This window comes from Amborella trichopoda, chromosome 8 (genome assembly GCF_054954075.1).
Source record: "Amborella trichopoda isolate Santa Cruz 75 chromosome 8, AtrichopodaSantaCruz75HAP2 v2.0, whole genome shotgun sequence".
Classification (NCBI taxonomy): domain Eukaryota; kingdom Viridiplantae; phylum Streptophyta; class Magnoliopsida; order Amborellales; family Amborellaceae; genus Amborella; species Amborella trichopoda.
In genome coordinates this window covers 45,265,329-45,281,377 of record NC_142343.1, presented here as the reverse complement: position 1 = coordinate 45,281,377, position 16,049 = coordinate 45,265,329, and the positions used below count along the sequence as shown (strand labels likewise).

Genomic DNA, 16,049 nt, shown 5'->3' with positions numbered 1-16,049 from the left:
GCTAGCAAAAAAGAAAGATAATTTGCTTGACAGAGTATCATCTTTCGTAAATATCACTTATATGCTCCAATCATGAACCACATTTCAGGAGAATAAATTAAAAGGAAAAGAATACATATCACAAACTGTTGGTTAGCCCTATAGCATGAACACATAGTTGGCAATGTCTTGCATGAGGTAGAACTGGGTACAATGCATGTACAGAAGAGGCTCAGATCTATATAACATATAGGACGAATGGGCATGGAAAGCTCAAAAAGATGAGGCAAAACAAAAAGCCGAAAAATTAGAGAGATTGAGAGAGAGAGAGAGAGAGAGAGAGAGAGCAGTGTATCTCTTTTGGCATGTATCTAAATCATGGTTGCTTGCGGGGGGCCTCACTTGATTTGTCTTCTCTATATGCTGCTTTTACAACCATCTAATCCCGCGTATCAGCAATAAATAAAATTCTGGATATCAGGCATTTAAACAGCAAACAAAGTACCTATAAAGAAAGGGAAATGGTTTCATGGTGGACTGCATTTCTACAATATGCGGTCCAGAGGTATAAAGCATCCATCTTTAAGATGGATGCAAATAGGTGGTCCATCTAAAAACAAGTGTAACGAACGGTCCAAATGTTTTCTCAATATACTAATTATTTCTAGTTTTCAAATTTTCTTTTTTCATATTCACGATCTCCATGTCAAAGATATATTTAGTGCCAAGCCCGCATTTCTACAATAAGCGGGCTGGCCGCATGGAAACCGTGTCCATTAAGAAAACAACGTTAAATTTGGCATCTCTGCGAGCAAGAGAGAGAGCATGACCTTTTTGCTTATCCCAGAGAGAGAGTATGAGGTGTTAACCTATAACATTTTCTCATTTGCATGATATGCATCTGTCTATTAGGTATCAACGGGTCTTTGCTTCACTTCCTTTGCTCCTAAATGTTGACAGTGAAAAGAACGATCGGCTTCCTGCATCCATAGTTGTCAGTCTATACCTCTCAGCAATTATTCTGAAGCTTAAAAGGCTAGGAAAATCCAGATAAAAAGGAAAATATTAAGTGAAATGGATCACAATAAAAAAAAAAAGGAAAATTTAATAGCAGATGAAGTGATCAATCAAACAATAAGTGAAAAGAATCACAAAAACGAAAAAAAAAATAAAAAACTAGCTAATTTCTCGCAGTCACACAAATATAATAGGGATTGTATACTATGAGACCATTTACCATTATTACAAAGAGGCCATAATCACTCATAGCCTTTAGATGTCAAATTGAATTGGCTTGGGGTACGTTTTGAAGTGAAATTCTGGTCTATGACACTTAGAACCAGTATTCGCAAAATCGAACCGAAACGGTTGACCTAGAACCAGTATTTGCAAAATCAAACCCAAACGGTTAAACGAACATGGGGCTGGGAGCAGCGTCTAGACAGGTGCACAGAACTTGGATGGCCTAGTAGAATTTTTTTTTGGTTTTCTCTCTCTAAAATAGCCTCTAATAAACCTAAAACCCACAATTTTACCCTTTAGTATTAAAAAAATTTTAGGCTTCAAATCAACCTAAAACCCACAATTTTCACCCTTTAGTATTAAAAAAATGACCCAAAAATACCCTCAAAGAGCCGTATTTCCGCCCCGCCCCTGGGGGATGCAAGCCCTGGGCGGCCGCCTAGATGGGTACAAGCGGCCGCCTAAGCGCTGGGTGGTCCGCTTTTTCAAACAGCGAGACTAACCAGTCAAGTAGATTTTTTTTTTAAGTGGGTCAAAAACTCCCAAAAAAATAAAATAAAAAATAGAAAAACTTAGATTGAACTTATAATATCTTATTACATACATTTATCTTACAAAACAAAGTATTGAAACAACTTTTTATCAATTAATATTTGAATACTATGGTCATGTACATTATCCCAAGCAGGTCACATAAATCTTTTTGTTTCCTAGAAAGAAGCCTGATAATAAGTTTCCAACACCTTACCGCAAATATACTACCCAGTGTAAACATGCACTCCAGATACTGCTAATCACAATTAGAAACAAAGGAAAGGAAATTGATCCACCAACTTTTACATGTTCGTCTAGAATTTCATTTGTAAAACACAAGATGTCACAAGGTAGAGAGGCCGACACATAAAGGTTTTGTCATATAAATCAAAACAACATCTTTTAATCAAAATAAATAATTTTATCAAAAAACATTATTTTATTAAGAAAAATAAAAAAAACAGTTCCCATATTCATCAAAAATAATAAATTTATAAAGTAAAATTTATTTATTTTTTGAAAAATCTATTTCTCAAAAACTCGTAAAATTGAGCAACATTTCAAGCAAGAAACAGCCCTCAATTTTGGATAATCGAACAATCAACACACAAGCACGGTAAAAGCTTCGATCACCCTTTCAAATGCACCAAAAATCATAAAAAATATTCGGTATTTTTCCATCTAATTGGAAAAATCGTGGAAAATTCAGATCTGCATAATCGAGCAAGAAAAAAATTTATATAAAAATATTTACTCAATAACAAATAAGCAAACCTAGTTTATGTTTTAGATGAAGCCTTGATGATCAAAATACACAAATCAATTTGATAAAAAACGACAAAAAAATCGATCCAAAATCTGTTTTTTGGATCGAACACAGATTCTTCGGGCAACAACTCTTCGGGCCAAAATCAACCCCCAATCTTTTGTTTTTTGAACAAATTGAAAGAGATATATGATAGATGACTTGATTAGGATTAAAAACCCTAAAATTTCAGCAAAAACCATTAGCTATCGAAGGTGGTATTGATGAAATGGCGGAAATTTCAAAAGGCGTGAAAATCCGTCATTACAATCCACAAAATCTCTTGATCTTCAATGTTGGATTCGAATTTGCTTGTTTTACAGACAATAAATAGTGTTTTACGGCCATAAAGCATGAAAAACGCCAAAAAATGGTAGGAAAAAAAAAAAAAAAATGGAAAAAATCAACCTATGAATTCTTGCATCAAATAACAGCTTCAATTAAAAATAATGGGCATTACTTTAACTATATCGTTATTTGTTTATAAAACCCGTTATATCCACTAACCGGACGGTTAGTTGAAAAACCAGCCGATTTGACCAAAACACGGCCGGTTCAACCCCTAACCGGCTGGTTTTGGGCCTGAAAACTTTTGGGGTTGTACCCTAGGCTAGGAGATCAGCAAAACTGCCCCTAACCAGACTCAGAACCCTAATGGTTCCGAGCTAACCGACCGGTTCCAGTTCTAACCAGCCGGTTTTTCTAACAATGCTTAGAACCACCTGATGAAATATGACGGACAAGAGTGATTGTGACCTCCTTGTACTAAAAGTAAATGGTCTCTTTGTATACTTTTCCGACATAATAAGCCACATGCCTTTCAAGCTTTCCTCCAATGAGAAAGCTGGCATCCATAGTTGAATTAAAATTAACGCGTCACTATACACGGATCTTTCATTTTAGGAAAAGTCTTCCCAACGCCTATAAGCGAAAATGAACAGTGATTTCGTCTACCCTCATCACCGTCCAAAATTCATCGCATAGTCACGATTGTTTGATTGTGTTTTAATTTTTATTTTTTTTCTACAAATTAGAATGATCTGAAATTTGAGCGTGTCTACATCTTAGTGAGGCGCACCTAATAAAAATATAAAAAAAGTAATTCTCAAAAAAAATTAACCAAAATACCCCTAAAACATTTCGGGAGTATTTTGATCAATTTATTTCATGTAAAATATTTTTTTGACATTTTTTATAGATTCGTCTATTTAGATGAACACACACTCTAAATTTCAGATCTTTCCGATTTGTAAAAAAAAATGAAAAATGAAACACTACCGGACAACTGTGACCGTGCGATGAACTTTGGACGGTGATGAAGGTAGACGAAATCACTATTAATTTTTTCCTATAGGCGTCATGTAGTATCTTCCTTCATTTTATTCCTTCTTACAGATAGCTATGTACAATATAGGATTTTGAAAGAGAAGGGACACAACTTTGAGCGTTTAAGAGGACGTTGTAAGGATAACTAACCTTTAGTTGAAGCTGTTGTCTGGTTTAGTGAAGAGTTCTGGCCAGCAAAGCTTCCCATGTGCGTTTGAGCTGAAAAAGGAACAGACATCAGTAAACACTCAAACCAATATCATGCTATAGAAATGGAAAAGTCTAGGCATAATTCAATAAGAATGGTATAACAGATTGTTTTCATAAGAAGTCAGTTCAAAATCCTGCCAATTTTGGCCAAAGGCCCATAGTTAAAGGGTGTAACCAGACTAGAGCAGATTATACAGCAGCTATCATAAGAATGTCAGACAGCCATAGCAAGAAATTTTAAAGAAATAATCTGATTATATAGCAGTATAAAATATTTTTGAATCCACTGTATATGATCAACTATCACTGGAATTCGCTCAATCAAATTGAAAAGCTCAGAATAATAACTCAAGAAAAACTTTCACCAGTTCCTTGACAGAGTTCTCCCTAAATTGCATGTTCCAACACTAGCTCCATAACAAGACCCACGGACCATTAAATAGGGCTCTAATTGGTCAGATGGCCATATTCCAAATAGTAGAATCACTAGCAGCCTTTCTAGACTCGGCCGAGGAGACTCAGACTCGGCCAAGTTACTCGGCCACGGCCTATGGGCGAGGCTGAGTACCACGTTCCGGTTTTTTATATTTATAATGCATCCACAACTTTGTTCATTGAGCTTCTAATTAGTTTATTGGGTATTACGCATGTTTCTGCAGTCATGTGTTTTTGGTTTGAATCCTCGCAATGGAGTACCTCTTTTTTATTTTGAATCTTCCCAATGGAGTACCTCTTTTTTATTAATAAAATACGCCTCTTTTTTATTAATAAAATACGCAATCACAATTTGGTTCAAATCCTCCCAAAATGAGTTTCTTTTATTAAAAAATACTGGTTCCTTTTTTAAATTTAAAAAAATGAGTTCCTTTCTTTTATTAAAAAATACAGGTTCCTTGTTTTAATTAAAAAAGTACGCAGTCATATTATTAAAAAATATGGGTTACTTTTTTTTAATTAAAAAAGTATGCGGTCATAAAATGACATCCACAATTGACAAGTTTTGATCCTGCAACCTCTTACTAAGTCTCCAACCATTTTACCAATACGCTACTTGGATAATGATGCTAAGAATGGGTACCTTATTATATAGAAACCTAAATTACCTTTGTTATTTTTTTTTTTAAACATGACATGAACTCGGCCGAGTTACTCGCCACGGCCAGGGTCTGAGTACCTTGGCCGAGTCGATCTTTTTAACATCGATTACTAGTTCTAAACTAAGTCTGAATTCTCACCTGGCAGGAGAGAGAGAGAGACAGGGAGAGAGAGAGAGAAGTTGCTTACCCTGCATAAGATCGTGGGCTCCACGGTAATCCACAGACCTTTTGCTCGAACTCCCACTGTCAAAACTCTCATTAAAAACCGCCTTATCGAACCCAAACCCCCTTCCTTGCACCGCGGACTTCCTCAGTGCCATCGCATCCAAATGCCTCTTCCCCACTCCCTTTGCCTCCTCTCCATCATCTTCCCCCTCAGAGCCCACCGAAGGGCTAGCCAACCCACTCGCTATGCTCTCATTACGACTCTTCCTCGCAAACTTAAGCAACCTCTTTAACCCTTTGGGGGCATCTTTTTGATACACAATAGCCGGTGGGTTCTCTGCATTGCCCCACTCACTAATGAGGTCAGCCTCACCGCTATCAGCCCTAAGCATCTGTGATAAAGAGTGACGAACACGTGGACTTGAAATTGCAGGCCCAAAAGCTCCCCGATTTGCCATAACCTTTGGGCTGGTATCACAAGCCACAGGGGGTTCTGGCTCAGGCTCAGCCCACAGGGCAGCTGCCACGTCCTCGTCAGCCTTATAAGGAGTGATCTCTTCCACTGATTGAACAGCTTCACCTCCCTTATTTTTTGTAACAGATGAATAATGGTCTGAAATGGCCAATTTTTCAAAATTATGACTGCTATTAAGAGGTTTCTCAGGCTCAGGTTCGGGCTCCAGCTCAGGCATAGGATCGGGTTCATTTGGAGGAAGTATGGGTTCCGGAGGAAGGGTTCTTGCTTGGGCTTCTCCTGGATCTGGCAATAGGGGAGCCTCGACTTGATCGATAGTAGGCACTGTTGTCACCTGGGGTTGTGCTGGAGTTTCAGGGCTTTTTGATAGATCATCAGTTTGGGTCGAACCTTTTGTCTTGCTAATGCCTGGCCCAATACCAGCCCCTTTCCTCAAGAAAGGCTTTGACTCAAGAGGCACTACGCTGCTCTTCTTGGTAACCTTACTGTAAAAGCTTGGCTTAGCTTGAGCAGTTGCAGAATCAGGTGAAGCCTTTGCAGCAATCACACCATGAACACTCTTTCTCACTCCTGATGGTTTCTCCTTCTCCATCTTGCTTTTCAAGCCCCGCTTGGTACTATCAGTCTGAGCTTCTTTTCGAGCAACCACGGCTTTTGTGGGTTGAGGCTCTCTCTCTATTTTCCGCCCAGGTTTCGCAACAGACGGTGGTGTAGATTGATTTTTCCGGCGTGTTGGTGTAGTGGCAGATGTAGTAGACGTTTTATTAGGGGCAATAGTTCTAGGCGAAGCCAACTGTTGTGTAGCACCACGTGTAGAGGTCACTGGTGAGGCCCTTGGAGATGCCTTCTTTATGGGACCTGGTTTCGAAACCTCCCTCTTGGGTTGTTGCATTGAAGGTGATGAGTTTCTCTGAGATTTTGTAGCATAAGTAGGCGTGCCAGTTTTGGCAGAGGGACCTGTGCTCTTACTCGCCATCTCTGCTTTCCTTTGTTCCAATGCCTCTTGCATTGCTCTGAACTTGGCTTCTCTCTCCGCTCTTTTCCCAGCATTCTCCCCTCTAAGCCTCTCATCTCTCTTCTCCTTGTAATGATCATAGAAACCCCTATTTTGTTCACCAAGAAGATCCTGGTTTCTATTGGTTCCAATCTGATTTTGATGACCCATTGGCCGGCTCCCCATCATCTTCATCAACATCTGGTTCAACTCTGCTTCCTTTTGTCGATTCCATTCTGCCGAATCAGTTTTTTGAGTTGGTGCGTCTTGGGGCTTTGGAGAATCACCAGCATCAGAAACCTTGTTCTGCACTGTAAAATCACTTACTGTTTCAGTAGCCTTAACCATATCTTGCTTCCCAGGATTGAACACTACCTCAAAATCAGTTGGAGCCCCAGTTTCTTTCTGCTCTTCCAAATCATTTTTTACTTCTTGAGTGGTTGAGAAAACCTCTTGGTTAGAGGTTTCACATTGTGTGGCACTATCTCCCATTCCAGCACTCCATCTCCTCAACACAGCCTTGTTAGCACTCAGAGATGTTCCTCCAGTCTCTGTCGATGCCCTCCGTTTCTGAATATCCGAGCTCAAATCTCTTTGTTTACTCTCAAAGAGATTGATGGCATCTTGGACACTCATCCTCCTCACCAAATTATCGGGCTTCTTTATGGGCTGATCTGCTGCTTCTTCATCCCCACTTGCATCGCCAGTTTCTCGGCTCACCGAAATCCTTTCTTTTGTCGGGAAATAACTGAGGCTTTTAATGGTGAGGGCAGTGGAGCGCCGAGATCCTGATCTCCCTATTTGGATTCGACGCATTGGTGATGCTGACCTTCTCGGGGATGCAGACCTTATCATAGGCCGGCTTCTTTCCACAGGTGACCTTTCTTCTTCACTTGAATTAGAGGATTCTTCACTTTCAGTTGGACTTTTGCGCTCAACTTCTGCAATTTTTGCCGGAGATACTCCACATCTTGGATACATTTCTCCCTCCTGGAGTTTTCCAGCTGGTGCAAGAGAACCAAATGATCTTTGCTCAAATTCATTTGTTGCATGGATATCTGATTTTTCCATGACACTAAGGGTATCATTCTTTTCTGAATCACCTGCTTGGTTGTTTTCGCTCAGAGCTAAGTACTTCAAAAATGAGTTCCTGCAAGACCCCAAAAGCAAGATATATAAATTATTTCCATATCATTTCCATGATATGGAAATATGGTCCCAATGAACACCATCAATGAATCAACTTAAAAAAGGATGCTAATTACCAGAAATTCAAATTTGAGTAAATGGAGGCAGACAGGAACCGGCGAGATTTTTACCTTAAATCTGTTGCTCCAAAATGCTGAGCAAATTCTACTAGATGAGCAATTTGTCCAAAGGAACATGCAGTTCCAGCTGCTAGATTGAAAGCATCAATCAGTTCTCCTCTTAATGCAAGGAGACGCACATCCATTGCTCGCAGTAGTTCATTCCTGGCAGCATTCACTGTCATCAGGAAAGCCATGAACATATCACCAAACAAAAAAAAAGGAAATCAAAAGATACTCACTTGGTAGCATCAGACGAGCAGCTTACATCTATTAAAGCAAGCAAAGAGGAATCATTAATGACCAGAGAAATCATACAATAAGAACAAGATATTGTTAACACGATAAACACTTCGAGCAGTTTGATCGGGAGACATTCTATTGTTGAAACCTTGTTGAGAAAGTCCAGACAATAAAACAAAAGACATAGACTCTCATAACAAGAGAGATGCATCTAACAAAAAGAGTACGGATGCAATCAGCCTAAAAAATGTATGGTAAGTTAAATCATCTACCAACAATTAACCTAAACAATGTCAGTGCAATACAATGGCACTTATGAAAGTGATGAGAATACAGTTTTAAAAACTGGTGATCCAGATTCGGAATTGCCAGTCTGGACAGGGAATCAACCATAACCAAACTGATTCTAGGAAGGAATGGTGCCAGCCCGATCCACCCCTAATACCCCCCTTTCATTTTTTTTAACGTATCTTTTTTAGCTTATGTCATGTTTAGTTAGGTCCGCCCCCAAAACCCCCTTTCAATTTTTTTTAGCTTATGTTATGTTTTGTCAGGTCACCCCCAAATTGACCATCTCAACATCAAGATGCATGGATGTGAGAAAAAAATAGATTTCAAATTTTAGAAATAGTGTATTTTGTAATGCATTTTGGACCGTCAATTTTCAAGATTTTCAATTTCCATAGATCTCTCGATCCACACTATTTTTAAAGCTCTAAACTTTATAAATAAAGATGCAAATTTATTATAAGGCTATCAAAAAGATTTCCATTATATAAACCGCACCCTTCTAACAATGATAATAAATATTCCCCGTGGTTTTTGTTTTGAGAAATGTATATTTCCGGTGGTTATCAATCAAATACAATTGCAGTTCTCCTAACGACATACCAGTGGCCCCATTTGACGCATGATCTTGTCCACCCTGTATAACATATAATGCATCTTTCATTAGTTCCAACAACATACAAATGTATGCTGGGAAATTTGGAAATGCACATCACTGTACCTTCGCATAAAGAGAGAGATGGAACCTTCTTGCCTCCTCCAACTGTGCCATCTCATTTTCAATAGCACCCGCTTTCCTCAGCACCTCAGGTTTCCCTACAATATGCAGGAACCTACACAAAACGACAAGGAACTTACAAGAGAATATTTAAATTCAACTAATATTTGAAGTGAAAAATCATGACTATTATTTTCTACATGAAATGAAAATGAAAGAAGGCAATAGAACCTAAAAAAACAGACCTATACAAAGTGCACTTCGTGAACCATGGCGCACCACTTAGGCTCTCAGGTAGCTGCAACCTGATGACATTCTCAGATCCTTCAATCTGCTCTTTCACGGCAGGCAAGTGCGCCGCTAGAGGCCCAAAAGGTCCCTCAGCAAGTTTCTCTGACTTCCCTTCTCCAAAAACATATGCCTCATAACTGCAAACAAAAAAATTGTATTGGCAAAGGAAAAAGACATATATAAATGACATGTATGCGAATGAATATTTCTCATTGTTGAACCCCAGACCAAATCAAACATAAAAATGAAAGTAATATGTATGTGTTAACACCCTGTTTAGTGTGGAAAGAGAAAGGACAAAATCGATCCAATATAATAACATGTACACAGAGCAAGGCCTACTCATCTAAATCTCATACCATAAATAGACATAGAAAAAACCAACCTTGTGCGTTTCGGTGAAAATTGAAAGGCAGCATAATCCAAGGGGGAATCTGCCGTTATTGTGCAATGCATCTTCAAAAAGGATTTAGACTCTATATAAGGACAGCTAAACAAAGTCTAAACGTATACTCCATTCACCCAAAGCATCATAGCCATGTTTCCCCAGCATTCCCCAGAAAGATGTCACCAAAATAAGATCGGACCTGCACAGTACAGCTCAATTAGCCACACAATGCCAATGTTCATTGCATTCAATTTGTTATTATTCCCGATATTCTGTGATTTATAAAAAATTACACATCAACAAATTTAGACCAAATTATTTTTCAAAAAAAAAGGACACGATCATAACTTAAACGCATCCTAAGTGATATCTATCACGACAATTACTCAATAACAAAGAGAGTCTTGTATGCCTCCACACATTGGCATCAATGAACCTGGTACTTCTCAAATCAGTGAGAAAATGTTTAACTTTAGATAAAATATAAAGCACAAAATAGATCTATTCTGCAGAATAATCCCCCTAGATTTCTAGCAACATGCCACATCTCATATAAGAACACCACCACCATAATATCTGGAAATTTCAGGAAATAGAAAAGTCAGATATGATGTCACGAAACGAAAGTCTTCAACTCTAAACAATCATCACTCACATTCAGGAAATAAGTCAAAAATAACTTCAGAACCAATGCTAAATCCTATGATCTTATGCATATCAATGCCCCACACAAAAGGAGACAACACCTGTCTCACAAATTCCATGAAAAGACACATCCAAAAAATACTTCAATCTAACTGAATAGAATCTAACGCATGCATTGCAAACAATTTCACAGTGTGGCTGATTCAAACTCGAACTACAATTACCACTGAAAGCTGGGAAAGAAAACCCACTGTCTTGCTTCAAATCATTCCTTCAAAAAGGGCTACGGACTCCTTGTTTCTAGTTCGCCTAAACCGCATATTGCTTGATCTTGATAACACAACCTCAGATAGTCACTTCGAAACTTTGTTAGAACTCTTTCCTGAACTAAATCTGGCAAGAAATGCCACATATTTGTTCCATTCTAAAGAACTCTTCGCACTTTTCCCAACCAAAAACTCGTATTAACCGTTCAAATCTGGTAAAAATATATCAGCATCCACTAATATTCAGGCTCTTTTTTCACAAGCCTCGCTAAATCTCGTTTTGGAGGTAAATCTGGCATTTCAATAATGTGAAGATGCATCTCATATTCCTTTCGGTATGAATCGTTTCCTTGGCATACCAACTAGATACACACTCCTAAACGAAATGCACCAGTACTAACTAAATACTCATTTTCCACAGCTAGGCAAAGGGAAAACCTCGTGTCAGTCTCATTTTGCAGCGATTCCAGTGCTCCTTCCAGAAAATTGATTCTTCCTATAAACAGATCAAACCAGGGCAAATCCCTACACCTTAACGAGCATACTCAACACACATTGCCCGATTTCCATAATAAGAGATTAAGTTCAAGAAATACAGCAGAAATTCATAGCTCATAAGAGTTGCAAAACCCTAGCAGATAAGAGGAGGAGCGAGAATTTGAAGGAAGGAGACCAAGTACCTTGTCAAGATGCCAGGGTTCCCATTTACGACAGATCCTTTGACTTGACGTACATTCTTGCAGGTTTCTCTCTCTCTAAGATTTCTCTTGGCTTGCCTCTTTCTCCCTCTAACTTAGCCTTCTCATTCCTCTCCAAAGCTGCTTTCTCTCTCTAACTCAGCCCTCCTCTTTCTCTCTCTCAAATCTCCACCCTATTTTTCACTCTCTCTCTCTCTCTCTCTCTAACTTAGCCCCTGGTTCGAAGAGGACAGTCGAGAGTTGAGACTGTAGAGAAAGCCGTAAATCTTTCGCGGACGGGATGTTGCGCTTATAAATAAAGGAAAAGGGCAACCTGGTAAAACACCCAAAAATCTTACAGAAATTAGGGAAATACCCTTGCTCCGATTTTTAATCAATCCATCCATGACCATCTGTGTTTTCATAAGAGTTTTTTAATTAAATAAAAAAAATGAATAAAATGGTAAATAGTTAAAATAAGAAGTGTTTTTTGACAGATTTTCTTGTTGTTATTATGAAACAAGCATATCAAAATTCAAAAGATAAATGGACTATTTTATTACCTATTTTTACAAAAAAAAAATAATTTCGGTTGAGATACAGGTGAACATGAGTTAGAATAGTTAAAAATAGGTGATATTCAAATCAATAAATTAGATACATATTTCTAAAAGTAATAATGAGTTATGGTAATATACCCTATTTCTCCCCGATTAATACTCCCAACTCTTAACATAATAACCTTATTCTGACCTTTATTAATGGTTTTTAATAGATTATTTGCTATGCTAGATTTTACTTTTATTAGAAGTAGTGCAAAAATATGCTTTTAGTGACCGAGAAAAAATCCAAATAGATAAATGAAAATGAGAAACTTACTTTTTAGACGAAAATGCTTGAAACTTATGTAAAATATAACTTTATCCGGGTCTAAAACTTTATATTTTGGCCATTTTAGGGCCAGGTTGAATAGCACCTTTAGAACTTTTCACCGGATAACATTTTAAAAGTATGTAATTTTTCTTTGGCTACTATTAGAGGAAAATGTATACAAGGAGGCTATTTACTTTTAATACAAGGAGGTCACAATCATCTTTGACCATTAGATTTGAAATTAGGTGCTTTAGGATGCATCATTGATTGCCACAAAGTCCAAAAATAAAATTTGTCTAACATTGTGACATACTTTCATATATTGAATTTCATATCTAATAGATAAAAATGATTGTAATCCTTGTATTAAAAATAAATTATCTTATAGTATGCAATCCCATTATTAAAAATAGCCCTAGTTTTGCGGCATTTTCCAACACACTCCTATTGAGAAAAGGGATAGAGACATACATGCTGTAAAATTGTTCCCACCCAACTTGGTAAAAATCGGCATGATATTGTCGAATGGTCCATCTAAACAAGGCCTAAAACATCATTATCAAAACCAAATGGATGTTGTGAAGTTTTTTAACTGGCTTCACCTAGGGTTGGGGATATGGTCGTAGTAATATCTAAGCGCCAGTTAAAAAGTCACGACCTCCATTCTCACTAACATTTTCACAAAATTGATTTTTTCCTAAACGAGTAGGGGGTCGTAATCCCCATTGATCTACCCAAAAAAAACCCTAAAAATTAGTCCAAATCATAAAAATCCAACCAAACTGCATTGAAAAATAGAAGTGCATGGGACATAACTTGTTAGACAATATCCCATATAGTCTTCGTAGTCCAGGTGTAGATGGGCCTCCTACGAAAGTCCCTTGCAAAAATTTTGGGTGCAATATGCATGTCATAGCTTGTTCGGTAACTGTGGCCCGATTCTGATGACATTGATCCGAATTCTCATAAAATATGCTATCAAGATTTACAAATCACATAGGCTAGAAAATCAAATTACTATAGAAATACAACTTTAGTATGTGGGGTCCTAAAACTTGAGCAATATAGGATTTTATGCTTGATGAAAATTATAGGAATTCCATATGGACAGTATTTGAAATAATGGGAGAAGAGGAGGGCCTTTGACGAGTCCCATCTGTAATATACGAAAGAATTTCGGTAAAAAGGGCAAGAAAAGGACTAATGCATGTTGTGTAATAAAATAATGCCACGTGATCACATTGGGCTCACATAGTGGCGACACGTGTTGTCATATGCACCGTTGACATTATCGGGCTCACGCAGGGTGGGCGGCTTGATTGGCTCTAAAATCAGGCCTTATCGGAACGAGTTGCCGACCGGTGATTTTAGTTAGCGTCCAAAGATTAAAATCAATATTTCATTTGATTGGTTTTGACTGATCGAACTAAATGAAATTGATTTCATTATTTTTTTCTTCTAACTAATGATTATTGGACTATCGAATTAGTTGAATGAGATTTACGCTTTGCTTATTACCCCACTCGATCTCGATCCCCTTATTAAATGGACGGTTGTAGTTTTACTATATATATTGTATAAAGGGTAGGGATTCGAGGATATAGCATCGGTAAAGCTTAGCCGTCCATTGAGCGTTAAAGGAATCAATCCATATGCCAAGCATCTAGGACTAAATCTGCGCCGTCGATGATCTTTCTTTATAATATAATTTAAAAAACTTGGGAATCTTACCAAAGTGCCCTATTCACCTAATGAGGTACACTAGAGGTCATTTTTGGTAATTTAGGGCTGACTAGTCAGCTGTATAAGAAGACAAAACATGCACCAAGTATCTTAATTGCTTCCTTAATCATCTCCTGCAATCACTCATAAAATCCTTCTACCACCACCCCATTCCTTTAATGTTTTTGACCAACTCATGATTCCTACTTCAAAATATGTGTTTCTTTCTTGGTTATTTAAACCTTTTGAGATTTCTCCATGGTTTTTTGAGTTTTCTATAGTTTTTGTTTTTAATAACTTTATTTCGTTGTACTAGATTTCAATCTCTCACTGACACTTCTAAAATAGCATTTCACATATCAACTATTTAATGCTTTACCCTTCTACAACTACTCCAAGACATGATTATCTAATTATCTATATTTTGATAGGTACTTTGAAGTTGAATAAAAAAAAAATATGTAAAATGTTAACTAATTCATTTCTTATGTGTATTTAGATAAATTTTCTTTTAAAAGATTGCTAAACTGACTGACTTCTTCAAGTCTATTTGGACCGAAAGTAGCGATTCCATGCCAAAAATACCTAGTAACACTTGGTCCTCCCATCTTTTCATAACTTTTAAACTTTCATATTAAAAATTTATCCGATATCCCCATGTCACACAAGGGCCCATGGACTAGGGCTCCGGCCCCCTGATGAGTCAGAGCCGTAGTCCAACCTATGAAACACCAGTTATAAAGGTGTGCATATGCGTGTGAGTGCCTCACACATGCACTATGGGTATAAAAAATGGCAATCTCAAAAGTTACATTCTCAAACATAATCACATAATAGGATAAATTATTATTTCTTACTTTAAATTACTTTTGGAATAAGATTTAAAAAATTTAATAACATAAATATAAGTTTCTAAAGTGTAAAATACGATCAACGTGTCCTTCGTTCATCGGCTTATTAATCCTTTAGTATAAATGTTGCAGTTAACATTGAGAAGAGAGAGACAGAGAGCAGTTAATATTGAACAGAGAGAGAGAGAGAGAGATGATAAATTTTGCAAAATTGAAGTTCAAATAACTTTTAACCTAAACCTTTCTTTTTATTCTCGAAATTTAAAAATGCAATCATTACAAATTTAATTGCACCAAACTTCAACTTGGCAATCATTTATAAATTTTACATTGCTTTGGATGAAATTTTGGATCACGGTAGTAGAAAAGTCAGATTTGGGCTAATTGTATGATGATTTCCCACTTTTTACACAGCTTACTTTTTGCATGGTTAAGAAGAGAGTTGTGGAAAATGCGCATATATTATACTTCTGCGGGAGCACATTGTGCATCTACTTTGTTGTTCAAAACACCTAGCTAGTTTGATTTTTTTAGTCTAAAATTTTGATAACCACATAGAAATTACTAAATAATTATATTTTAAAAAAAATTGCATTTTGATTTTTACTACACTTTGATCTACCCTTTCAACTCGTCTCTAGTCAATAATCTTGAGGCATAAGTTTTTTCCACTGCGTAAAAAGTTTATTTCGATTTTTTTTTTTTTCTAAGATTATTCTATGGGTGTATCTTTTGAGCAGGAGAATTTGATCATGTAGATCTTCTATTTCGCTAGAATTCGTTGATTACTCTGTACGAATTTACAATAGAAAAAGTCATGTTCGTTGTAAGATCACTTAAGGAAAGGTTGGTCATAGATTTGGATGGAAAGGTTGGTCTTGTAAGATCATGTAAGCTTGCTTTTACATGGAAATGAAGACCTTCGATAACAATTATTGGATCCGGGAGAAGGG

At 37.2% G+C, this 16,049-nt stretch overlaps 1 protein-coding gene across 10 annotated transcripts; it reads right to left on the bottom strand.

Moving 5' to 3' along the window:
• Positions 1–21: 21 nt before the first annotated feature.
• LOC18432459 (uncharacterized) lies at positions 22–11,933 on the bottom strand. Of its 10 annotated transcripts, none has more exons than XR_016060953.1 (11): positions 10,932–11,933; positions 10,060–10,261; positions 9,629–9,811; positions 9,387–9,498; positions 9,269–9,302; positions 8,377–8,404; positions 8,147–8,299; positions 5,381–7,977; positions 4,037–4,105; positions 810–959; positions 22–418 (listed from the first exon to the last, which is right to left on the bottom strand). XR_016060953.1 is itself a non-coding variant. In XM_011624406.3 (10 exons), exons 2-10 carry the CDS (start codon positions 10,128–10,130, stop codon positions 895–897), a joined length of 3,312 nt encoding a protein of 1,103 aa, XP_011622708.2. In that variant the 5' UTR covers positions 10,131–10,261; positions 10,932–11,933; the 3' UTR covers positions 22–894. The 10 variants fall into 10 exon arrangements, 6 of the variants coding, with proteins under 6 accessions (XP_011622708.2, XP_020521698.2, XP_006842625.2 ...); XR_002280611.2 differs by having other exon boundaries at positions 11,654–11,933; XR_016060955.1 differs by lacking the exon at positions 8,377–8,404 and having other exon boundaries at positions 8,147–8,312.
• Between the last annotated feature and the right edge of the window lie 4,116 nt (positions 11,934–16,049).